General features: G+C 40.8%; 1 protein-coding gene across 12 annotated transcripts in view; it reads left to right on the top strand.

The window, feature by feature from the left end:
• Nucleotides 1-27636, top strand: part of CACNA1E (calcium voltage-gated channel subunit alpha1 E) — a 492838-nt gene that overhangs the window by 329684 nt on the left and 135518 nt on the right. For all 12 annotated transcript variants that reach the window (XM_063795020.1, XM_063795026.1, XM_063795047.1 and 9 more), the window contains exon 9: nt 6338-6441. In XM_063795020.1, coding sequence (XP_063651090.1) covers nt 6338-6441 — 104 coding nt within the window. The remainder of the gene's footprint in view (nt 1-6337; nt 6442-27636) is intronic.

Raw genomic sequence — 27636 nt, 5'->3', positions numbered from 1 at the left:
GATGAGACATGGGCAGAATTTCACAGAGCCTGCCACGTCCTTACTGGTGAGAGCTGCGCAGGGAGGAAGGCAGGAGTAGGGTGAGAGAGGGCTGTCCTGGGTGGCTGATTCCTGTGGATGGCTCAGCACATGCAGGAAAGTGTTCAGATGGGATTTCCAATTAGGTCAATCTAAGTGATTGTTCTAAAAGTTGGGATGATGTTACATTTGGGGTGGGGGATAGAGTGCCTAGGAAGGGATGTGAGGAAGACCTTAAGGTTATCTAGAGGCTGGTTGTCCAGTGATATATATTTTGACAAAATCCGGGGTACCTTTATGACTTGCATTTCAGCATAACATCCACACAGAGCTCCAGGGGGCTGCTACTGCAAGGTAGTAGCAGTTCATTCTGAGAGGGTGTTCCCCACCCTCTTTTTTCTTCTTATAGGTCCCCCACTTCTTGGCATGTCTTCATCTTAATCTTTTTCTTCATCTTTCTTCTACCTCCATAATTAATCTTTTCACTGCCTTTCTGGCTTCTGCTGTCTCAGCCAAGGTAGTTTCTTAGACTCCCGTGTTATTGTTTTCCCTGAAAACTTCAGCACATCCTTTTCTGACCTCCTGGACCCATGCAGGCCCACCTGCCCCAGTTCCCTGTGCTCCCTTCATAGCACTGACCACACTCCACAGTTAAAGTTACATTTGTGTGCTCACTTGCTTCATGGGTGTTTCCCCCATTAGATCACAAGTTTCAAAGAGCTGGGACTGAGACTGTCTTGCTCATCGTCCTGAACACACAGAAAATTATCTGTCACATAGTAGGTGGCCCATGAATGTGTTGAATAAAAAATATGGCATTTCAGCTCCAAGACATGGAATCCAAGTCCCTCGCTCGGGGTGGGACAGGAGCTGTCATACTTGGTGCTGGAGGAAATGGGAGCCTAGGGGAGGGTGTGTTGGCCTGTGAGGTGCAGGAGGCCAGGTATGTGTCTGTGAGGGAAGGTGTGAAGCAGTTGAATCAGTTCCTGGCCTCTTTCCTTCCCCACTCACTGCTCTGTGAATTTTCCTTTCCGTGGGAGTGGTCAGCAGAGGCTTTGGACAGATGCTTCTGCAGAGATGAATGGCCTGGCTTTTTTGCTAGCCTATGTTGGCTGCTCCAACCATCTCCTGACCTGAGCTCAGTTAATAATTAAGGAAGCCGAAGATCTCTCCTCGAGATGGAGCCTTGAGTCCAGCAGTTCTTAATCAAAAGTAATCTTGTCCCCCAGAACATTTGGCAATTTTTGATTGCTGCATCTGGAGAAGTACTAGTGGCCTCTAATGGGTAGAGGCCAGGAATGCTGCTAAGGCACACACAGAAGAGCCCCCACCAAACAGAACTGTCTCTCCACAGGTGCTGGCAGTGCTGCAGTGGAGGAAGCCCTGCCTAGGCCAGCCCTGATCTAACCAGCAGGTGCTGCTGACAGCCTCTGGAGCAGGTGTTCCCCAGAGACCCTTTGCTTCTGAAAGGACCATGGAATCAGCATCTGCCTTACTCCCAGCCCCAACACACTCAGCCTCCCCACTCAATCATAGGCAATTCAGCCTCCCAGGTTACAGCTGCTTTGTGAAGAGGGTGCACAGACAGGGACAATGTTTTCCATGGAGCCCTGGGGAACCCTGTTAGAGACCTGTCTCTGGGGCTGGGGGCTGGGCCCTGCCTGCATAGCCTCAGCTCAGGGGACCCATGGGGCCCCTTTCCTCCTGCTTGCTCTATCCCCATCTTTCTCTCCAATCCTCCTCCCACCCCACCTTGCAGCATCTCCCCCAGTCCCCTGGAGATTAATGTGATAATTACCATGTGTGCCTGTTTACGCAGGGAGTGGGTGAGCTCGCCACCCCCATCAGTCAGGTTCCCAAAGGAACACATTCCCACAATGTCAGGACTGGTACCCGCTGAGCACTCCTGTGCAGGTGGGCTGCCGCCCCCGAACTGCTTTCTCTGTCATCACCCTCGTCGTGCACACGTGTGCATGTGTGTCACTCAGGGGATCGGCAGGTGAGGAAGATGGAGAGCAGCCAGCGTGCCAGTCTAGGGAAGGGCTGGGTGGGGAGGGTGTTGGGAGATGGGAGGAGCATCAGTGCCCCATGTAAGAGGACACTGACCAAAGAGAAGCACTCTCCTGTGATGCCTGACTGATAGTAGGTGTTGCATGAGTGGTGTGGGATGGAGGGGCTGGCGTTTTCTGGGCAGCATTCTTTGCAGGGAGGGCCCTGGTTTCCCTTAGCTGCTCCACAGTAGAGGTCAGGGCTGTGAAGGTTCTCCTGGGGCCAGAATCTTGATTGGAGTACTTAGCATGGCTGTCCCGTGTTCCTGAAGGAAGAGTCGCTGGGGAAAATAGAGTGCAAGTCTTACATGAAAGGAGTTTGCGAGAACTGCCACTCTGTCACAGAAGCTGGGGGGGATGCTGTAGAGAGAGAATGAGTGATTCTCCCTCTCACAGGCAACCCTCCTCTCTTGCACCTCCTGCTGAGACAGACACGTGCACACCACGAGAGAGAAAACAGTCACAACTCTGTGGTTGAACTGGCAGCTTCACCCCGACTTCCACTTCACGTGCTTTCTGGGTACTTGCTGCCTTGAGTTGTCGGTTGCTGCTGCTTTTTTAATCTCAAAGGACACTTGAGTCATTGTCTCTCCTACACTGGACAATTTTGTTTTAATAATGATGAATCAGAAGGAGACTGAAGCCCCAACTGGCATCAGAAAGAACCGTGCCATTTTGAAAAAGGGAAGCATGCATTCCTTTGCTAGCCTGCTTCCTGCCGAGGTGTGTCCCTTTGTCCTACGGGGTGTGTCACTGACCCGTGGACAAACATGCAAGGGGAGTGGAAGCCAGTTGGCCAGGAAGAATGAAACAGGAGGGAGAGGAGCAAGGTGTGGAGAGGGTGGGGCAAGCCTATTAACAGGTGTGTGAATAACCTACAGGAGCTGTCAAGCTGCTTTCTCCAGAAGAACCTTTTAAGCTGTCAGTCATCTTCAAGAACCCCCCAGGGCCTTGCTGGTGCTGGTGTCTTCCCAGCTATGCTTTTCTCCTTCTAGTTCCCATCCTCCTCTTTTTTCATCCAGCAGGCCCCACTGTGGTGGATAATGTTTGCGGCAATTCAGAGAAATCTCCACAGATTGAGAGGGGGCTATCAGAATGAATTGTATCAGTGTATTTTTAACAGGAAAATCTTCATATTAGAATTGTGGACGTTTTTTGATTAGTCGACCATCTATGCATGCCAAACCCTTTGTTAGGTGCCAGATACAGAAATGAGCAGACAGTTAAGGTTTCTGCCTGAATATAGGTTGAAGCAACACCAAAACATACTCACAAAATGCTGAATCAAAAGACACTGCTCGTCATTGGTTTTTTATAGAATTGAGAAACACATTCCAGATTCTGACCCACTGTAGTTCCTACATTTCATAGGCTATGTTCTTCGATGTGTTACTAGATTTTCTCTGAAAATGAGGGTTTCACTATAATCAAAAGTGTTTATGAAATGGTGGAATAAACAAGGTAAATAATGTTCTTTTTTTGTGGATCTTCTCATGGGCTCAGAAGAAAATATAATCTGCTGTTTCCCAAATTTCTTTGGTTACAGAAGCCCCTTTTCCACAAAATACACTAACTTCTTACAGATCTCTAGCAATGAGAACAATGTAATTTTGGACATCCTCTTTACAGCATCCCCGGCAAGTAGTCACCCAAGTGAAATTGCTCTGAGCCACCCTCAAACTGTAGCTCAATTATTTAAGAACAAAATTATCTTAAAAGTCACAATTTCATCATTGCTATTGCTGATACCTGCTAATGTTTGTTGGCAACAAAGTCCTATCTGGGTGCTGGGTGTAGACTCAGTTTTTGTTGCCAAGGAATGTTGGGGTGCTGGGGGGTTTGGCCACTGGCTAAGCCATAGAGTGAATAAACCCTGTTAATCTGGAGCTTTACTGGTGAATCATCAGAGCTAGCCAGCCTTACAGAAGGACTGATTTGTAATCACGAATAAACACAGAGCTAGCTATACAAATATCATTGCAATTCATTTTTCAGCTCATAGGGAAGGTCCACGTCTTAACGATCTCAGAGAAAACGGCTTCCTACCTCCCTTAAAACCCTCAACAACTCTTGGAATCTAGTTCCTTTGGATCTTTCTACTAATATTCAGGAAGAGTTTTCTCTGAGGTCTGGCCCACATCTTCCCTGATTGTATTTAACTGACCAGACCTGATTGAACCAAAGAGCTCCATCTTACACACTGAAATTGGCAGGTCCCTGCATCTGTCCCTTCCCATTCAGAAAGTGTTTTCTTGTTTACTTTTAACTTTTATTCTGCTTCAATTGCAATTATCTCTCTCTGAATAGTGTAGAGGCAAAAAAAAAGACACAAGTGTGGTGAAAGGAGATTGCCTTAGAAGCTGTTTTAGTGGGGTGATTCCTCAAATACCCCAAAACAGAACTAGCATTCAACCCAGCAATCCCATTACTGGGTTTGCTTACAACCCAAAGGAATATAAATCATTCAGTTATAAAAACACATGCATGCATATGCTCATTGCAGCACTATTCATGATAGCAAAGACATGGAATCAACCTAAATGCCCATCAATGACAGAATGGTTAAAGAATATGCAATACATATACACCATGGAATACTATGTAGCCTTAAAAAAAATGAGAACATGTTCTTTGCAGGAACATGGATGGAGCTGGAGGCCATTATCCTTAGCAAACCAACACAGGAACAGACGACCAAATACTGCATGTTCTCACTTATAGGTGGGGGCTAAATGATGAGAACACATGGACATATAGAGAGGAACAACACACTGGAGTCTTTTGGAGGGTGAAGGGTGGGGGAAGGAAGAGGACCAAGAAAAAAGCAGCTATTGGGTACTAGGCTTAATACCTGGGTGATGAAATAATCTGTACAACAAACCCCTCTGACATGAATTTACCTATATAACAAACCTGCACATGTACCCTTGAACTTAAAATAAAAGTTAAGCTGTTGTTAATGGATGAATCAACTATACAGTGATAGCTTCCATGACTGATAAGAGGCTATATTCTGTGGACCGCAATATTTGAATGGGAGACAGAAATGAGATAATTTGGAAGAAAACAAGAGAATGTCACAGAAGTCCACAGGAAGCATGGGGACAATGAATCAAAATATGTTTTCAGAATTTAGTAGTGAGAGGGGGAAAAGGTAAATTGGAGGGACAAGAAATACTTTGCTATAGAAATTCTGAGTTCTGGTCTTAATTTTACTAATTTAGCTTGTGAGTTTTAGGCATGGCATTTGACTTTGGCCTTGTTTTTCCAGTGAAGTAGAGATAAAATATCTGTTGTAAGTTTCAAATGGGTCTTAGAGTTTGTGTGTGAGAGAGTGGAGTGGGGGTCGAAGGGATTTCAAAGCCCTGCATATGTGAAATGCAATTCAGAAAGACTATTTGGAAAGACTTCGAGGTGCTGTCAGGGGAGGAAGAGTCAAAGGGAAGACTGAGAACCCTTAGTTGAGTGGTACAGCTTTTAGAGAGACTCCCAAGCTCTATTTCAAGGTTCTAATAAGATATCCTGCTAAGAATTGCTTCTTTGTTTAAGTCATGAGATATAATTCTTCCTCAATCCCTGACCATTCAAGGGTCTTGCATCTATTCGTGATTCGAGAATCCAGAATATGGATTTGCAGGCATTTTTTAATTCACTGAGTGTTAACATTAGAGTGCAAGAGATCACTCTTCAAATCCAGATTTATTCCTTGTTCTGGCCAGAGCCTTGCTGGGGCCAGGCCTGGGCCAGCTCTGTGCTATTGTACTATGATGGAAGAAAGCAAGCTGAGCGTGGGTCAAGGGCTGAGCAAGACGCAGAGGACCCTAAAATGTCTTCCAAATAACCCTGTCAAGGCCTTTGCTAGCATCCATGGAATAGATTGGGCACAGCCTGCCTTTGTCTTTTTGAGAATTTGCCCAATTTTGTGTGCAGAGGCTTAGAACCCACATTACCAAATGCTATAAAACCAGTGGTTGTTTGCGTGACCTTGGAAAACTATCTGACCTTTCTGTATTGTCTTCTCATGTGCTAAGCAAGAGTGTGAGAATATTCCAACTCAGTATATTATGGTGAGGCTGATGCTGTGTTCTTCATTATGTACGTGGGAGATTTTGAGCTAACTCACGGTAATACCAAATTGGGAATGGAGTAAGGCAATATTTAACTGTATTGCATTGCGGTTTTTACATCACCCTCTGTGCAGCTGCAAGAATGTAAGCTTTACTTATGGAAGACGGCTTTAAGTATTAAGGAACCATTTTTCTTTCTTTCAGACCAATGATGCCTTAGGAGCCACCTGGAATTGGCTGTACTTCATCCCCCTCATCATCATTGGATCCTTCTTTGTTCTCAACCTAGTCCTGGGAGTGCTTTCCGGGTGAGCCAGATGTTTCTCTCTTCTTAACTCATTTGCTGACTGCTAACTGTAAACTAATGCCTCCTGACTCATGGCAGATTCATTCATTTAACCTTCATTTAGAAGACACTTACCGAGCAGTTCCTCTGTGCCAAATGCTTTCTAGATGCTGGGAATGCAGTAGTGAACCGTCATTCTAATAATCTTGATTATTCTCAGGAATTAAAAAGTCTTGACGTCAGGCACAACACTGAACACAGTATGTAGTGAGAGTTCATTTATTCATCCATGCTTTCATTCAGTAACTCAGCAGTCAGAGACCTATGTCAAACACGGTGCTGGTTGTTAGGGAAATAAAATTGAACTAGACACAGGCTGTGCCTCAGAAGTTTCTTACTCTGTAGTGTTTTGGGCATCAAGTCTCATATTTGTGGCTTGAATTAGTTTATACAAATCTGCAACTATTTGGGGTCCAATACCATGGTAAGCATCGCCAGGAGCACACAAAGTATAAGGTGTGGTTCCTCTCCTTAGGAAACATGTTTTGCCAAGAGGATGATACACATGAAACAGAGAATATGAGTTCTTTTACTGACTTATACAAGGTATAATCATTTGTTTTGGGGAAAGGACAAATCTATGTAATCTGAAGTCATCAGGGATAGTTTCATCAAGGATTGAGATTTTGCTTGGATTATGAAATATGTAGTAGGATTACATAGACTATATGGGAGTGAACATTTCAGGAAGGGGAACATCACACCATAAGCAAAGATGAAAAAATGGGACTTGTCATGGAGTGTGAAGAAATTATAATGTAACATCTTAGGATAGCTGAGACGGGGATATATTTTAGAGATTCTTATATTTTTCTAAGCAAAACTGAACTTAATTTTTTGTCAGAGTGGCATACGTTCTTCAAATGAAAATTTATAAGGTGGCACTTCTGTTTAAACATGGCAGATTGAACTAAGTTGGTCATTTCTTGAAACTCCACTAACACAGAAAATAAATTTTAAGAAGGGCACTAGGACAAAGAGAACAAGAGGAATGACAAGAGATGAAAGATGTCAACAACATTTTTGAACATAGAAAAGATTGGCAACAGACAGTGATAGGAAAGCTGAAGTTTAATTGTTTAGGGAATACCAGTAAAAAAGCAAACTGATTGTTCTTCGGAGCCCTAGAAAGGCTCAGGAATTGGAGACACCAGGTAGGTCTGAGAGCTGGGGTAGGCATGGTGCTAAAAACAAGAGGATTGATGCAAAGTCCTTGTAAGGAACATTAGACTTCCTGCCCCACCCCACTATAACCTCCAGGCAATGCTGACAGATACCTGCTTCACCCAACTCCCATCCTAGCAAAAGTTAGGAGACTTAATCTCTGTAGATGTGGAATCAGAGAAGCTTGGAATTGTACCATCAGATACACCTGAGGGTAGGGTTGATATGTTGTACTGAAAACAGGAGGGCTAAATGAAAGTCTACAAACTGAATGTGCATAGTCCAGCCCACTTCTCCTGCTTGACTCTTAAAAACATAGCAGTCTGGTAGGAGTTGAGAGGATTCCTCTTTTGGGGAACTGTCTGAAGAGAAGGGACAAATTTATACTGATATTTGGGAGAGACCAGAGAAACAGGTTCCTACCTCATCACCTTTGGTAAGACTCACTGTATTAATTACCTATGGCTGCTTTCAACTAATTACCATAGCTCCGCGGCTTAAAACTGTGAGAGAAACTTCATTTTCTTATAGTTCTGAAGGGTACAGGCCCAAAATCTGGTAGGGCCGTTGATATAGTTTGGCTGTGTCCCCACCCAAATCTCATCTTGAATTGTAGCTCCCACAATTCCCAGGTGTTGTGGGAGGGACCTGGTGGGAGGTAATTGAATCATGGAGGTGGGTCTTTCCTGTGCTGTTCTCATGATTGTCACGAGACCTGATGATTTTATAAAAGGGAGTTTCCCTGTACAAGCTCTCTTCTCTTGTCTGCTGCCAAGTGAGATGTGCCTTTCACCTTCTGCCATGATTGTGAGGCCTCCCCAGCCACGTGGAACTGTGAGTCCATGAAATGTCTTTCTTTTGTAAATGTCTCAGTCTTGTGTATGTCTTTATTAGCAGCATGAAAATGGACTAATACAGCTGTGATCCCTCCAAGGGCTCTAAAGGAGAATTGATTTTCTTCCTCTTCCAGCTTCTGGCAGCCCCAGGCATTCCTTGGCTTATAGCCACGTCACTGTAATCTCTGCCTCTGTGATCATATTGCCTCTTCTTCAATGTCTGTGCAGTTTTATAAGGCCACTTGTCATTGGATTTAGGGTCATTCTGATAAGCCAGGATGATCTCTTATTTGAACATCCTTAACTTAATAATCTGCAAAGATTATTTTTCCAAATAAAGTAACATTCACATGTTCCAGGACTTAGGATGTGAACAAATCATTTGGGGGGCTCCCAGTCATCCCATTACATTCACCATTCTACAAGCTCCAAGCTTGCATACAGAGTTGCCAATGAGGCTTTTGTGCCGTGCTTTTAAATATGAACACACAGCTAGGGATCATCAGCATTTGAGGAAAATGCCCAACACAAAAGAACAAAAAACAAAATCATGAATTATAAAAAGGTAATTGAGGGAATATGAACAATGCAGGGAGTAGAAGACATTTAAAAGCTGTATCTGCTATTAGAGATAGAAGAGAAACCATTTCATTTACAGAATAACAGGCCAATAAATTAAAAAAAAATTTAGAGGTTAAGGGCTCTTGGAAATTAATGTAAAATGTACATTCATTTTACAAAGTACTATATATACTTATATATATTTACATTAAATATAAAAATGAAATAATGTAAAAATATAAGAATGTAATAAAAATATAAATGTTATACATGTTTGGAATATAAAATTGATGAAATTACCTACAAAACAGAACAGCAAAATAGGATTGATCCAGCTTTTAACTATAATAGGAGTTCTATAAAAAGAACAGAGACATGGAAAGGAAGAAATTAACAAAAATCTAAGAAATGTTCCCAGAGCCAAAAGACTCACATTGCCAGATTAAAAGATGTGTTGAGGCAGATGCAAGGATGTTCTTTCCAGCATTATTTCATGGTAGTGGGGAGTTGGAGGCAACTTGGATGTCCATAACTGGGAGATTATATAGGTAAAATATTGGATGTATACCATGGCACAGTATGTAGCAGTATGTACTGTGGCATCCTATGTAGCACAGAGCAACAAATACTGTGTACACATGAAACATAAGATATCTTGGGCGGGGCGCGCTGGCTCACGCCTGTAATCCCAGCACTTTGGGAGGCCGAGGCGGGCAGATCACGAGGTCAGGAGATCGAGACCATCCTGGCTAACACAGTGAAACCCTGTCTCTACTAAAAATACAAAAAATTAGCCGGGCGAGGTGGCGGGCGCCTGTAGTCCCAGCTACGCGAGAGGCTGAGGCAGGAGAATGGTGTGAACCCCAGGGGGCGGAGCCTGCAGTGAGCCGAGATCGCGCCACTGCCCTCCAGCCTGGGCGACGGCGAGACTCCATCTCAAAAAAAAAAAAAAAAAAAAAAAAGAAACATAAGATATCTTAAGAACATAGATTTTAGTGAAAACAAGAATCACTGTGATATGATACCATTTACATAAAACTACATGCACACAAAATATACAGTTTGTGAAAATACATTCAAATCAAAGGCACATTTTGAATATATTATAATTTTTTAAAATTTTTATTTTAATTTAATGATAATTTTTATAGCAGGGTGATATAAGGTAGGTATGGAGGTAAAAGAGAACAAATGAGTTTAATTAATAATGAAATACACACTGAAAATTCAGCATGACTAATGGAAAGTGAGCACCCCAAGGTGAATCATCATGAAATTTCAGAGTATCAGATTAAAAAATATTCTGAAAGTGCCTGGTAATTAGGAAGGAGATAGAATTTATCTACAAAGAAATAGGAATCAGGATAGCTTTGGGCTTCTCAATGGCAACACTGAAAGTTAGTAACAAATAGATAAGTTCTTAAAACTTTCATAAGGAAAATAATTTTCAAGATAGAATTCTATACCTAGCTCGAATACCAATTGTTTTTTAGGATGGAATCACAATATTTTTAGATATCTATTTTGAAAAAGTTACTGGTGAATGTGAGTCACTAAAAATAAGGAAGTAATTGAAGAAAGAGAAGAACGTGATACTCATGGAAACAAGGGATTCGATGGAGGAGAGAAAGAAGAGGAATTGATTCCCAGGGTGATGAACGGAAGTCTAGGATAACAGAAGCCTAGAGAGTATCAAGCAGTATCAAGATTTGAGTAGGGTGACAGAGGCCTCTAAAAATGCTATCTGTAAGAAAAAATAAAACTAATGTATTCCCCAATGTGTGTTATTATTTTCAAAAGAGCTCATGGTTTTGCCAAAACTATATACAGTCATGTGCCACATAATGACATTTCAGTCAATGACTGATGTATATGCAACAGTGGTCCCACAGGATTTAGTGGAGCTGAAAAATTCCTGTGGCTTAGTGATGTCATAGTCATCTTAACATCATAGTGCAATGCATTACTCACATGGTTATGGTGACGCTGGTGTAAAAAAACCCTGAATTGTCAATCATATAACAGTAGAACATATACAATTATGTACAGTATATAGTATTCGACAGTAAATGACTATATTACTGATTTGGTATTTACTTTCAATTGTTATTTTACAGTTTATTCCTACTTATTTTTTAAAAAGTTATCTGTAAAACAGTCTGAGGCAGGTTCCTCAGGAGGTATTCCAGAGGAAGGCATTGTCATCATAGGAGATGACAGCTCCCTGTGTGTTATTGCTCCTGAAGACCTTCCAGTGGGACAAGATATGGAGGTGGAAGACAGTGATATTGATGGTCCTGACCCTGTGCAGGCCTAGGCTAGTGTGTGTGTTTGTGTCTTCACTTTTAACAAAAGATTTTAAAAAGTAAAAAAAGTAAAACATAAGAATAAAAAAGCTTATAGAATAAGGATGTAAGGAAAGAAAATATATTTGTACAGCTGTACAATGTGTGTTTTAAGCTAAGCATTATTGCCAAAGAGTCTAAGTTAAATTTTTTCTAAGTTTATAAGGTAAAGTTACAGTATGTGAAGATTAATTTATTGAAATAAAATTGTTTTTAATAAATTCAGTGTAGCTTAAGTGTCCAGTGTTGATAGTCTACAGTGCCATACAGTAATGTCCTAGGCCTTCACATTCACTCACCACTCACTTTCTGACTCACCCAGAGCAACTTCCTGCAAGCTCCATTCATGGTAAGTGCTATACGGTGTACCATTTTTAAAAATCTTTTATACCATATTTTTACTATCCCTTTTCTATGTTTAGATATATTTAGATGTACAAATACTTAATGATGTGTTATAATTGCCCACAGTATTTAGTATAGTAACATGCTGTATAGGTTTACAGCCTAGGAGCAATAGGTTACAGCATATAGCCTAGGTATGTAGTAGGCTATACCATCTAGGTCTGTGTAAGTACACATTCTGGTGTTCACACAACAACAACATTGCCTAGCAATGCATTTCTCAGAATGTACCCCTTTTGTTAAGCCATACATGACTGTATGAATATATGTATGTATTTGTATATACACACATACACAAAAAAACACTCTAAGCATTTAATTCCATGAAATATGAAATTGTTACCAGTAAGAAATATAAGCATAGTAAGTAGGTCCTCTATTCAGCTCAGTTGTCAACCAAATTTATGTTGCTGATGCCGAATTTTGATATAGCCCCTTACAGTGCTGTGATTACCTTAAGTGGATGGAGGAGGCTGAATATGGGGAGGGGAAAGGGAGGGGGAGATTTCAGTCAAAGACTGAAATCTTAGGTTCCACAGTAAGGAAGTATTTAGGCAATATCTAAAATGGAAAGATAAAGACATTTCAGTTTTTAAGTATAATATTTAGAAATTTGGAAATGAATACCAGAAGAAACAGGTAAAAGAGTTGAAAGTGGTTGCCTCTGGGGAGTGAAATTCAGGGGTTAGGAGAGGTAAAGCAGAGGGCTGCCAGTTTTTCATTAGAAGTCTTTCAAAATTATTTGACTTTTTAAATTCTACATGTGTTACTTTGAAAAAATAGAAATTAAATTTTAAAGTAAAAATATTGCACACACACAAAAGTGTAGGACGAAAGGCGTATATAAGAATATTCATCTAACATCCGTGGGGGAAGGATTGGCATGGAGAGAGACCAGATTCAGTAGGATTAAGCAGGAAACAACCATAGTAATCCAACGACGTGGTACTAAGAGCCTGTGGTGGTAATTTGTGAAAAAACTGAAGACATCGTAAAGAAGAACTTTAATAATGTTTATTTTGAGTGGAGAGTCTTAAGACATAAGAGATTTCTTCTATATTTACTCATTCAGTGAGTGTTTGTTGGCATTCTTTGTTCGTGCCCAAGCACTGCTAGACGTTACTGTCTCCAGCCAGCCAGTACCTACAACTCCAATGTGCACCTTCCATAACTCTGGCCCCCAGAGAAGCCTGACCACAGGCTCTCCTCTTGTATTTCTACTGAGAGGATAATGTCATGTTTGTGTAATCTTATCTGATATTCTTTGTCCTAAGTGTGTATATATTTTAGTTTGGAAAATTTAAGACAGATTCTTACTATATATTTGGGGAGAAAAGTAGATGTGGTGCCAACAAAAGCCACTGGTGTTCTGGATGAGGCTCCAGTATAGGTTCGAGTTGTGTCTTAACAGAGCTGGAAATGGAACAGAACACTACCATACTGGACAGTGCCTTGTGTCTGACCACATGGACTCTCTGGTTTGGAATCACATCTTTTCATTCTCTTACATCTTTCTCTGCATGGGAAACAGTTGTACATTGGAAGAGGCATGGGCTTTAGCATCTGACATTCATGGGTGAGAAGCCTAACCCTGTAAGAAACCACTTATTAGCATTGCGAATTTGGATAAGTTACTCTGAGCCTGCTTCCTCCTCTGTAAAATGGGATAGCAATAGCTCTCTCATATACAAAACCCTAGCCCAGGGTCTGGCATGGAGTAGCCCTTAGCTCTTATTAGCTGCCTATATCCTTCGATAATATTAACATACATTTTCTCAGCCTCTTAGGTCCAGGTGGCATCACCTGCTTAACGGCCTGTGAATGTTCGATTGATCTAGCTATCGGGCCATGGGCTCCTCTGGGAGATGGCCTGCACAGATTAGATGTCATGGAACTGGGATGGCAGATGCCTTCTTAGCACTTCTGGAGAAGCCTAGGAAGTGACAGTGGCAGCTGGAAACAGCTGATATGAATAAATTTTGACATTTTAAGGAGTGTTCACAATAGGGGCCTTATAGGCTGGGACTGAAATCATTCTGACCTGGTTTCTTTTTCTCATTCTGAAGCTCAGCACAGTTTGGGGTGGGCTTTATTGGTGTCTGCAGGGGGTTCAGCAGCAGCCAGTCCTGTGTACAGGAGGGGCTGTGGGTTCTCTCTTCTGCTTGGTTGTCTCTCACATGCCTTTGGAAAGATTGTGAGCTTTCTCCTTAGAGTGGGGGTTTAGTTGGGATTTAATTCAGAAGCAGCCTGGGAAATAGCTTGGAAACCTAGGGAGCAGATTTCTTGTGACCTGCAGGCAGCTGAATGTTATGTACCAAGGCTGTTCCCAGAGCAGAGAGAGACAGAAATTAAAGGGGGAACACACATGGCTCCTAGGTTGGGCAAGTGAGGGAGAGAGTCCATGTGAGAGGGGGCAGGCCACATCCACTGGTGCTCAGGGACCCCTGGATGCCAAGTGTGGAAATGACTGGGGCACCTGCCTCTGGGGCACAGGCATTGGTGGGAGGAAGGCTGTGAGGCATGTTTGTCAGCTCAGATTTAAAGAGGAAGTATGGATGGAAGCATTGTAGCATTTTTACTTGTCTCAAAGGAAATGGGATTTGATGAAAACCATTAGCTTAGGCATGAAGAGAAGCAGAGCTTCCTGTCTCCATGGAAACAAAGCAGGGCTGCATAAGCACATCCTGAAATGCCATCAGGGGCTACAGGGCAGCGGCTAACACAAACAGAAATGACCATGAGCCATCCCACTGTCTCCATCCATTGTTGCCTGGGCTTCTGGACAGGGAAAGGTAAATATGGGGAAGCAGTTGAGCTGTCTCAAAACCAGAGCAGGGACAGTCAGACCAGAGACTGCTTCCATATATGTATGGGGAGCAATGTGAGCTCTCTTGTGTAAAGCATGCCATAGTTTTCAAAGCACCTTTGCTTTTGTGATCATATTTGTTCTTTGCAATGACTCCATGCAGTACGTGGACAGTATCTTTATTTGGAAATGAGAAGAGGGAGGTTTAGTTAATCTCCAACTACTTACTGGCAGAGGTGGGGCCAGAGGTTACAATTTCTCAACTTCTAGTTAGTGCTTATTTTAGTGTACACTACGTAGCCTCTACTCAGGGATACTGACACCTGAGGTGGCATACCCAGAGATATGCTGCCAGTGGTAAGCCTGGAATATCATCTTGACCATATAGATTTGGTGCAAGTTTTAATGTGTATGTGCATTGACGTACACACTAATTCACACACACTGATGTTCACGTATACAATGTGACCCGGTATGTGTACAGGGCAGAAGATGCCAAGACCCACTGTCAAGGTCCTGTTGCCCTAAGACTAATGGGAAGTGGTGAAGTGTCCATAGTAGAGGAGGAATTCTTCTGGTTGCATCTCATGAATGCATAGAGTGGCTCCCACGACAAGCAAAACTACAGCTGTCTGCCTTGCTAGCAACTCATGTGCAAGCTGATTCTGTGCGATTCAGCAAGTGTTTATTGAGTGTCTGCTATGCAAAAGATACCTGGCTAGACATTTAGAATACAAAGATGGGTAAAATGAGGAGATTGTAGACTAATTATGGAAATATTTCAAAAATACATGTAATGGGACTCTAAGTTCAAATAGTCCAGAAGGCTAGTCCCTCCCCAAAGCTAATTTTTTTTTGAGATTCATATATGCAGGTCACTAATTTTGGGTTCCTACTATCTTGCAAGGCATTGTTGAGGATAAAAAGATGAATAAGACCTAGGTCTTGGCCACAATGGGCATATTAACAACTATAACTTCAGTGTTAAACCTTGCATCTCCTGTTGGGTGTGCCATTGCATCTTAGGAGGTGGTTCCTGAGTGTTTCCCATGCCTGACCTGAGACAGGAATGGCTCCTGGTCTTAAGAAGGAAATTATTCATGCCCAGCTCAGTGTTCCAGATGAGATCTCTGAGGGGAATTGGTGGGTATTAGTTTGACGTACATCTGCTCCTCCCAAGGCTGGCTGACATTGAAGGTGACTGGCTAACATAAGGGAGAGTAATTCTGCTGGGATTCTAACACTGGAATCAACCAGTAGAAAGTCAATGACTGACTCACGCAAGAGTTACTAAGTACTTGTTGTATGTGACTCACTGCTAGGGGCTAGGGATACCAGGTCAAACAAGGACAGAGAGCTGCTACCCCTCAAGGGGTTTGAGTCTAGGAAGAGATAGCAACAGGGGAGCATTTAAATTAGAAGGGGCAAGGATCAGGTAAGGCCAACTGAAGCAGGTGACAGTGGTGTGTGCCTTTGAAGAGCCAGCGATAGTTTGCGAGCACAAGGGAGAAGCACATTCTAGCACAGAGGCACAGGCAGAGGCTCATCGAGAAGGGCTTCTTGGGCTAAGCTGGTACGTTTAAGCTTGATTCCAGAAGCTTGTGGGAGGTTTTAGATTGTTAGATAAGGAGATGGCTAGATTTGCATTTGAAGATGATCACCCTGGAGAAGGTACATAGAGAAGCAAGACTGGAAGCAAACAGAGAGGAGCAGCAGTTCAGGGGAGAAGCAGAGAAGCAGCGGGGCTGAAGTACAGCGGTGGGGACGGAAAGGACAGGACAGCTCCAGGAGGTGTTGGGGGCCAGGTGTCGGATCTGCAGGATTCGGGACTGTGTGGGTATGTCTGAGTGGGTTTGGTGTGGAAATCAGAGGGAAGTCTTCTGGATTGCTTTTAGGTTTCTGAATTGAGACTGTAGGTGGCTGGGGGAGAACACAGGCCAAAGGGTAGGTCTTAAGGGAAAGAGGGCAGGTTTTGGACCTGTTGAGTATGAGAAAGCGTAACACACTTCATGACTTTTGGCCAGTTCACAGGAGTAGAGTAGGGTTTGTTTTAAGTTGTTTTTCTTGTAAGCTATAATTTTTTGAGACTGTGCTACCCATCAAGCATTGTGCCAATCACATGACACATATTGTCTCATTTAATCCTCACAGTGACCATATGAGGAAGTACTAACTTCCTTTTATAAATAGAGATACTGTGGGATGCTTGGTAATTTGCCAAAGTGAACAAAGCTCATGAGCAGTAGATTCAGAATTTGGACTGAGATCTACCAGGCACAAACACCTATGCTTTTAAGCAGATCCTCCAGATAGTTTAAATGACCTTTATGGAAGGAAATTATCTGTCATCTAGTACAGCAGAACTTGATGAAAATGAACAGGTCCTCCATGACGGCCATGGCACATGTAACTTCCCAGTCCTGTGGACAGAAATTTCCTGTATGATACCCTGCTATGATGACCAGAGTGGGGTGTTCATAATTCCTACACTGATGAGAAGGACTTTTCCTGGGTGAGTTGTGTGACCATGGGGGTCACATAAAAAGCTTATGGGAGCTTGCTGAGAGAATCTGCATTTCCCCAAGACACTGCTTAGTGTATCAGTTGTGAAAATTGTATCTTAGGGTGAGATAAAAATTATTTGAGGAAGACAAGACTCTAAGTGTCGTTTGTGCCTGCCTCCTTGTTACAGTGGAGGAAACTCGGCTGGAGAGTGAAATGACTTGCTCAGTTTGTAGACAGCTATTTAGTGTTAGACCTTGGCTAGAAGCTAGCTGCCCTGGCTCCCTGTCTGGGGTGCTTTTTCCTCCATGCCCTATGTATAGCCTAGTAGTAAAATACAGACTCTAGACAGTCTAGCTGGGTTTGAGTTCTGTTCCTATCACTTGCCAGCTATGACAATGATGTTAGGTAAATTATTTCACTTTTCTGTACCTTCAGTTACCCAATTGTGAATAAGGATATTGGTGTTTGTCATATAAGATTACCGGGGAAATGAAATCAGATAATACATGTTAAGTGTTTAATACCTGGGTGATAGTAATTACTTAATAAATGTTAGCTGTTAGTAGCAGATTTCTTTCTCAAGAGCCTGGTTTACACTCAGTAGGTGGGGCTGGGAAAGAGCCATTCTTACCTACCAAGTACTCCCATTGAGTCAATTAGCATGAGCTCAGATGTTTTCAGATACCACTTGTAGAGCTGACCATCCATGGCACCCTACAGGGAACAGCAAAGACAGACTGTGCCCTTGGGCCCCACATGAGGCCATCAGCTTGGACACTCCACCATTTGAAGTTCCTTGGAGTACCTGGGGCTTTCTATTCTCTGCTCATGTGATCTGGAGTAAGCCTCTAATTTTCTTTGTTAAATTCCTGCTCATCCCTCTCAGCTTGTTTTAACTTTGGCTTCTTTCACAAGATCTTTCCAGGTCTATACCCCCCAATCTCATTTTACAATTAGTATTAAAATCTTTCTCCCACATGTTCCCATAGCACTATATGCCTGTTTGTTATAGAATCTGTCACTCATAGTAATATCATGGAATTGTTATATAATTTAATACTACTAAAGATAAGATGTAATATTTATTGAAACCTTGTCATCTGCCCGATACCATGGTAAATGCTTTATATACATTATTTCAATTAATTTTTGTAACAGCCTTATGAGGCAGGTACTGTTGTTAACCCCATTTTATAATTGAGGAAATGGAGACTGAGAGTGGCTAAGAGTCTTGCCTAAGGGTGCACAGTCTAATGAGAGGCAGAGCTCTCCTCCCTTCTCCTGGATGCACTATCTTCCTGTGCTTTGGAGTCACAGATGTCTCTGTCACCCATTAAGTTTTGTTTCTTCTGCTGAGGATGTCTTTCCATGTATTTGGATCGCTCCTGATATCTTAGTGCCTTGTTTTTGTGTTCAAGAAATGATTGATGAATTGAAGGGAAACCGAGTAACATCAGGACCCTCTTAGGGAATGCCATGCCCCCCTATGACCTCCTGGAGGATAGTATTGCAGAGAACTGAGGAAGAGGCTGGCATCTTAAAAGTCAGGAGCATAATCACTGGTACTGGAGATCCTCGAAAAACCTGCAGAGAAGCTGTTTGCTTTCTGGAATGTTGATCCCAGCTTACAAGCATTGCAGACAAGTAATTATGATAGGTTGGACATTTTTACACTTGGCCATTGCTAATATTTTTTTCTTTGAGTTAATTCCTTATACCATTTGCCCATTTTCCCATAAATTGGCATATTTATCTTTTTCATATGAATTTAGATTATTTGCATAGTAAGGATATTAACCTTTTATATCATATGTGGTGCATGTTTTCAGAATAATCACTTCTAAAGGATTGTTAAAGCTGTTATCCTATAGGCAATTGTGGGCAAATAAGGCTGTTGGAAGCAGAAAAAGACAAAACAGTTATTCTTTTTTATTTTAGAGCATTTGGTTTATAAAGCATTTCATGTGTTTGATTCCCACAATAATCCTAAGAAGTATATTAGTATTTTACAAACAAGGAGATTGCAGCTCGAAGTGGGCAAGTGACATGCCCTAAATGACAAATGTAAGTGTGATTTTAGGACTCCCAGTCCAGTGCTCTTGTTCCACAAAGGAGTGCTTCCCCTATGGAGTGGGCATTTGCAATGGGACCTTTGCTGCTCAGCTTCTACTCACAACAGAGATGTGATTTACACACATGCCCCAGCACAACAACAAAGTGCTCTTTTGAGTTGATTAATTCAACAGATAGTGCCAAACACTGTTCTCTAGATGCTGGGGATTCAAAAATCCCTGCCTCCATGGAGCTTATATTTTTCTGTTGCACATGTAATCTATATTTTATGTAATATTACCCCCATTTTAGGACTTTATTATTAGGAAGAAGTACAATCAGCACCAACACCCTGAAATTGCCCTGTATTGATAACGCTATGGGCTGTGAAATGTGAATGTGAAATGTAATGCAGCTGCTTTTGGGGGGAAAAAGGCTCTGATTTTCTTGTATTAATTAAAATTCTGTCTCCTTTCAAAAATTAATCTCTAGTGTCTCTTGCTGTTATCTACCTTGAGAAGCAGAGGCAGTGTCAGGATAGGTGGTTCTGGGGGCTCAGCCAAGGTGAGAGCATCCTTGGCTGCAGAGGTATGGCGGGGGTGGAGAGGTGAAGTCATAGCTGGGAGAAGCCAAGAATCCTATCCAGAACGGTTGCATGTGAGAGGCAGGGTGAAGGTGTTGAGGGAAAAGGAATAGAGAAATCAGTAAGTAGAACTATCAACATAAATAATCAAAACAAGGTACTGTTTTACAAGCATTTATCCTTTTTAAAGCAAACCATTGACAATTAGATTGGGACTTCATTAGGTGCCTTTTTGGATATGAAGACAATAACCAAATATAAAAATGCCTCCGTTCTCTGTTGAATTTTTCACACATGAAATTTCTGGTTAACCAAGTTCTTAGGTAACTGAAACATCCTTGTAGCTCCTCAGCCATGCTCTAACTTAGTATAGGTAAATCTAACACTCTGATACCTGTATACCTATATACCTATACACACACACACACACACACACACACACATATACATCTATACATATGTACATATCTGTGTATATATACACCCATATATGCATACATACACACACATTTTCACACATGTATATGATGTTTTCTATTCATGTGCAAACTGCAATTCATATACTCCAGGATTTGTCCCTTCATTTAGTACTTAAGGAACCCAATAGATGATTGTGCCATTCTCTGAATTTGCCTTGCACAGTGACTACATTTAAACTTATTTCAAGAATGTTCCATTTTAAAATCTAGTTTTATTTGTTTTTCAGAGGAGGAGATAACTTCTACTTAGTAAAATATAACATGAAGTAATGTTTAAAAAGATGGCTTTTTAGATAGATGAAATAAGTTCTGGTGTTCTATTGCACAGTAGGTGATGATGGTTAACAGTAAGGCATTATATATTACAAAGTAGCTTGAAGAGAGGCTTTTAATTGTTCTCACCACAAAGAAATGATACATGCATGAAGTGATGGATATGCTAAATACCCTGATTTAATCATTAAACAACATATTTATGTATCGAAACATCAGATTATACCCCATAAATATGTACAATTACAATGTGCCAATTAAAAAATAAAAACAAATGAAAAAAATTTAAAAAGATGGCTTTGCTAAGAGACAGACCTGGATTTAATGTTCCAATCTGCTACTAAGCTCCGAAGTGTACATATTCACTTAGATATCCCTTAGGTGTCTTAAGCTTAGGATGCCCCAAACAGAATTCATTGTTTAACTTCTTTTCCTCATCACTAAACACACTCTCTATTCTTTCTATATTCTCTGGTTTTCTTTTACTCTTTCTGTGATTCTTTTATCACATTTGTTATCCAAGATAGAAACCTGAGTTAATCCTGGTATCTTCTCCTCACTTATTCTCTGGGCCTAATTGCTCATCAAGACCTACTGATTAAGTTTCATAAAACTATGTCCTGGACTATAGCAATTGTCTTTTTAAATGTTCTCCCTGCTGTAATGCAGCCTGCTATTCATGAGAAAACAGTCTTTACAAACCAGACATTTAATTATAGAATTTGTATACCTTAGTTATTTATAATGGGATCCCATTGCCTAAATGATAGAATCACTTATGTATTCACTTAACCAGTTTTCAATAGATGTTGAGCTTCTGTGTGCCAGGCAGTATTCTAGATGTTAGGAATACAGCAGGGAACAAAACAAAAATCCCTGCCCTCATAAAAGTTGCTTTCCAATATGGGGAGAGTCTAAGGACATATATTCTGATTTAGGTAAATGAAAAGACAAACCCTGCTCTTGAAAAGGAATACTTCAAATTACAAAGATGTCTGCTTTCTCCACTTTAGTCTTTAATGTGATATTGATAAATGTAAACAATGTTTTTACTAAATTATATTAAAATTTATCTGAAAATGTAAATGTATAAGAGTAGCCAAGACATTTCCTTAAAGAACAATGAGGAACAGGAACTTTTTATATAGGGAGTAAAATATATTCTAAAGCTACAATAATTGAAATGATGTGATATAATATAGGAATACAGGAACCAAATATATATATATATACACACACACACACACGACATATATTGTGTATGTGTGTGTATATATATGAATTTACAGTATATATAAGTGTAAAGTGTCATTTCAAATCATTGAAGATAAATCATTCAGTGAATTGTGTGACTGGCTAGTTACTTGGCAGGACAAAAATTGAGTTGGGGCCCCATCTTATATCTTATATCAAAATAAACTGCAGGTGGAGCTAGTACATGCATTTTAAAAATTAAATCATAAAAGGATTCAAAGAAAACACAGACAATTTAAAAACTTCAAGGGAGAAGACCTTTCTAAGCATTATGCAAATCAATAAGCCATAAAGGAAATAATTGATATGTTTGAATTTGTAAAAATAAAAATACACTGACCACTATAATTTATTAATAACTTCCAAAAACAAATGAGTTAGTTTTGAATTTTAGATTGATTATATAGAGGATTCAGGAAGGTGATAAAAAGATGATTGATAAGTAATAAGATTGTAATAAAGCTCTAGTTCCAGACAGAAAATGAGGATTTCAAGCACTGATGGCTGAAATGTAAGGTGAAAACCAGCTGAAGATTTTAAGTGGTAAAATAGTCAGGACATGATGAATGACTGGCTGTAAGCAGTAGGGAAGATCACCTAGTATATGATCCCAAGATTCAGTTGCAAATGTTTTGGAGAACTTTGGTTCCATTTACTGACATGAATAATAGAAGAAGAAAAAAGCTCTTATTCCGAGAGAAAGGTTTGTTTAATTTTAGACTTAGAAAGTTTGAAGTTCAAGAGGCCTGAACAAGTAGATAGGATCATCCAATATCTGTGTCTTAAGAAAAGAGGGAGGAAAGATATGATACACTATCAGAACACAATAGAGAAAATGGTACAAATACATAAGGTTATCCATGGAGGGGAGGTAGAGAAGAAAAAACAGCCACAGATAGAGGTTTCTAGAAACACCATTTAAGAGAATATTAAGATTTTCAAAAGGACATACCAGAAACATCACATCATAGAGGATGAAGAAGTACAGGGTTTCAAAAAGGAATGAGAAGACCCCAAGTGCTGAATGAGTCATAGAGATCCAATACACAGTTGACTAAAAAATAGCTGTTGAAGCTGGCAATGTGGAGGACGTGTCTGTCTTTTTTTTTTTTTTTTTAACTTTTTTTTTGAAATAATTATAGAATCAACAGGAAGTTGTAAACAATTACAGGGAGGTCCTATGTATTCTTCTCCCAGTTTCCCCCAATGGTAACATCTTGCATAACTGTAGCACAATACCAAAACCAGAAAATTGACATTGGTGCAATCCGTAGAGCTTCAGATTTCACCAGTTTCACATACACTCATTTGTGTGTGTAGTTCCATGTAATTTTATCACGTGTAAATTTGCATAACCACTGCCACAATCAAGATACAGAACTGTCCTATCATCATAAGACCCCTTGTGCTACCCTTTATAGCCACACCTACTATCCTCTACCCTTGCCAACACATTCTTCTAATTTTGTCATTTCAAGAATGTTACATAAATGGAATCATAGGATAGAAAACTTTTTGAAATTGACCTTTCTTCACTTAGCATAATTGCCTTGAAGTCTATCCAGGTTTTCCATGTATCAGTTGTTCATTCCTTTTTATTTCTGAATAGTATTCCATGGTATGGATATACCACGGTTTGTTTCCATGCACTCCTTGGAGGACATGTGAATTTTTTTCAGTTTGGGTTACTACAAGTAAGGCTGCTATGAAGAACATTTGTGTACAGGTTTTTGTGTGAACATAAATTTTCCTTTCTCTGGGAAAAAATGCTCAAGAGTGCAGTCGCTGGGCCATATGGTAAGTGCATGTTTAGTTTTATAAGAAACTGCCTACCTGTCTTCCAGAGTGGCTGTTCCATTTTACATTCTTGCTAGCAATGCATGAGACTTCTGGTTTTTCCATATTCTTACCTGTGGGCTTAGAAAATTAAATAATATACAATGAACATTAATAAGTATCTTATTAATTAACAAATTTATCTCAAAGTTATAAGACAATAATGTAGACCCAGGCTGGGCATGGTGACTCATGCCTGTAATCCCAGCACTTTGAGAGGTTGAGGCAGGAGGATTGCTTGAGACCAGGAGTTTGAGACTAGCCTGGGCAACAACGCGAGACTCAGTCTCTTTTAAAAAAAAAATTAGCTGGGTGTGGTGGCATGTGCCTGTAGTCCCAGCTATTCAGGAGGCTGAAGCAGGAGGATCACTTGAACCCAGGAGGTCGAGGCTGCAGTGAGCTGTGTTTGTGCCACTACATTCCAGCCTGGGCAACAAAGTGAGACCCTGTCTCAAAAAAAATTATAATAAGGTAGACCAATAATTATTAAATCATGTTTTTAAAATTATGGACCAGTAAGTTCTCAGGAAAAAAATAAACAACAAAACCAACATTGGTTGGGTAGAAAAGTTGAATACAGAGTTAATAACTTTTAATTTTAGCAGTTAAAGACTTTAAAACAAATAGATTAATCACAAAAACTCAACTGCTAGCTTCACTCACCATCAATTCATTAAAGAAAAGGTCCAAATTAATGTTCTTTGTTTTGCAAGACCTCTCAAAGCTTTGCTGCAACCTACTTTTCTAGCCTCAATTCAAAGATTCCTCTGCCTTAGCCTGGCCACACAGCTCACTGTTCCCGGATTTCCCAGGTAATCACTTCTTTGGCTAGAAATAACCAACCCCCACAGCCACTTCCACCCACTGCTGTATTTGACTGGGGAACTCTGACTCATCCTTCAAGGTCAAGTTTCTTCATCTGGGTTCCCATTGCACTATATATACTCCTCTATTAGAGCACTCGTTACATTATTTTATAGTTATTTGTGGAGGTCTTTGTCCCTTTCACAGGATTACGAAGAAGGGCATCATGGTGAGTTCACTTTCTTTTCCCCAGCATTTAGCAAGCATAATTAACAAGCACACAGTAAGCTCCCAGTAAATGGCCTCAAGTGAACAAATCAAAGGCCAACTTCCTGTTTGTGATGTCTGTATTCATCAGACATTTTCCTGAGATTTTGAGCATTGTTTTCAGTGTGTATAATTCCCCTGAAACCCAAGTTTAATATTAGCTGAAGAGCAGAGCACAAGGCACTTGTAGTAGGACTCCAAGAAGTGTGCCACTCCAAGAACGTCTCCATTACATCGAGAAAGAGGGAATATTTGTTATCAGCATGATGGACGTGATCCCAGTGTAATTGTTGCTGTTGTGAAGGCCTTTTGAATGGTTTTCCCCCTCCCCATGATAATTTATCTCCTACATTCACTTCACTATAGCTTTGATACCAAAATCTTGGGCTTTTCCAGATTAGAAAAAAATATGTTTTTGTTTAAACTTGTCTCTTTTTCTGGTCTATAGAACCTCATAATAATTGGCTTTGCCACATGGAAATTTGTAATAACATTAGAGCCCCACATCATTCTGAGGTTATAGTCCATAGCTGAGGCCCTATAATTAGACATGTTTTCTGTGCACTTGCAGACATGTATACACTGAGGTGGCTGAAATAATACCTCCCAATTTCCCCGGCTGATAATCAGAGTCTTTACAATTTGGTTATATACTGGGTGCTTGGCATTTCTAGCTGTTAAGTTGAGAAGCTGTTAGAGTTGTAGTTGAATTAAAAGTTATTTTCCCCTTGGTGTCAAGTGTATCACTACATTCTCAACACTTAATTATCATTGTGTCCCAAAATATTCTTCATTTAGCAAAATATTGAAATTACTCTTTCCTGTTGAAGAAACTAACTCTACTATGCAAGAGAGCACTGAGATGCCGTGTTCCACAGAGAACCTAGGAAATGAATGGCATTTGAGGGCATTTGGGGCAACTGGAGGAGCCCCAAAACCTGTTAAAGGGCCACATATTCTTACCTATATTAGACTCAACTTGATAGCTAATCTTTTTAGCAGCTGACACGTCCTCAGGCTGAAGCTGACCAGACCAAAAGAGGCCTCCCCACCCTCGGCAGAGTTGACTGAAATGGCATTAAAGTAGGACATGACTTCCCTTCCCCATGCCCCCACCCCACTACCTTCTGTGCTGTTCACAGAGAAGTTTCTCCTCCATCCTCTTGTCCCTGTGTTTTCACATTGTATGTTCTATTTAGATCAAGGTACCCAGTGACCAAATATAATATGAGGAAGGGATGATCTAATTATGAGCAATTAATACCTTAGTGAGCAAGAGCTGAAGGAGGAAGGTACAGACTAATTTTTTAAAGTAAAAGGTGGTAAGGGGGAGAAATACTTCTTGGATCACTTACTAAAATATCTAATCACAAACATTTATTCATTTATTATTATTATTATTATTGAGACACGGTCTTGCTCTGTCACCCATGCTGGAGTGCAGTGGTGCAGTCATAGCTCACTGTACCCTCGACCTCCCAGGTTTAAGGGATCCTCCCACCTCAACCTTCCCAGGAGCTGGGACTACAGGTGCATATCACCACACCTGGCTAATTTTTTGTAGAGGTGGGATCTCACTTTGTTGCCCAGGCTGGTCTCAAACTCCTCAGCTCAAGCAATCTTCCTGCCTTGGCCTCCCAAAGTGCTGGGATTACAGGCGTGATCTACTGCGTCCAGCCAGCAAACATTTGTTAGCACCAATATGTCAGGCACTCTGAGTTTGATAGTGAACAAGAAGATGGAGTCCCTTGCTCTTATGAACTTTATTTTTCTCATGGCTGAGACAGAAAACAAGCAAGCAAATAACACAAATAATGGGAAATGTTATGAAGAAAATGAGCAGGCTTTGGATAGCAACTTTGATTCCTGTCTTAGAAAGAAAAAACAATCAGACTTGAGAGAATTGCTGCCAGACTTCTACAGTCTGCATTGATCTGACCCCGTGTGATTCTATGGATACGCTTCCCTCACCTGACATAACGGCTCCCACACTATTTCCCTACAGGAGAAATGATGCTTGTGTTTCTCTAGTGGCCAGTGTCAGTTACTCTGAAGATGTGATTTACCAACCAACTGGGCTAAACAAACAAACAAACAAACAAAAACCGGAGCAATAGGACCTTGAATGCATAATTAACTTGTGTGGAAGACTTCGTTCTTCACTCAGGGGTGTTAAAAAGGATGCCTTTGTGAGCTAAAAGCAGAACTACCATTTGACCCAGCATTCCCATTACTGGGTATATACCTAGAGGAATATAAATCATTCTACTGTAAAGACACATGCATGTGAATGTTCACCGCAGCACTATTTACAATAGCAAAGACATGGAATCAACTTAAATGCTCATCAGTGACAGATTGGATAAAGAAAATGTGGTACATATACTCATGGAATACTATGCAGCCATAAAAAAGAACAAGATTATGTCACTTACAATAACATGGATGAAGCTGGAGGCCGTTATCCTTAGCAAACTAACGCAGGAACAGAAAACCAAATACCTCATGTTCTCAGTTATAAGTGGGAGCTAAATGATGAGAATTCATGAGCACAAAGAGGAGAACAACAGACAGTGGGGTCTACTTGAGTGTGGAGGGTGGGAGGAGGGAGAGGAGCAAAAAACATAACTATTGGGTACTAAGTTTAATACCTGGGTGGTGATGAAATAATCTGTACAACAAATGCCTGTGACATGAGTTAACCTGTACATGTACCCCAAACCTAAAATAAAGTAACTTTTGAAAAAAAGGATGTCTTTGCATTAACTAGTGGGGAAAGTTGCCCTAGTGGATTAAGTAACTTAATATTTCTTCCAAAGGTAATGATCTGGAAACCAAGACTGTGCTTTTATTGATATCTTCACCTTCTAAATTCCCTCTGTAAACATCTATGAATAGGAGGGAAGAAAGGACCTAAAGTGGTCAGAGGGAACCTCGAGGCCAAGGCCAAGTTGTATCCCAGACTGTCTGGCTCCAGAGAGTAAGGT

Source organism: Pan troglodytes, chromosome 1 (genome assembly GCF_028858775.2).
Source record: "Pan troglodytes isolate AG18354 chromosome 1, NHGRI_mPanTro3-v2.0_pri, whole genome shotgun sequence".
Classification (NCBI taxonomy): Eukaryota; Metazoa; Chordata; class Mammalia; order Primates; family Hominidae; genus Pan; species Pan troglodytes.
The sequence above is the reverse complement of the archived record's forward strand: the minus strand, read 5'-3'. Positions and strand labels throughout refer to the sequence as shown.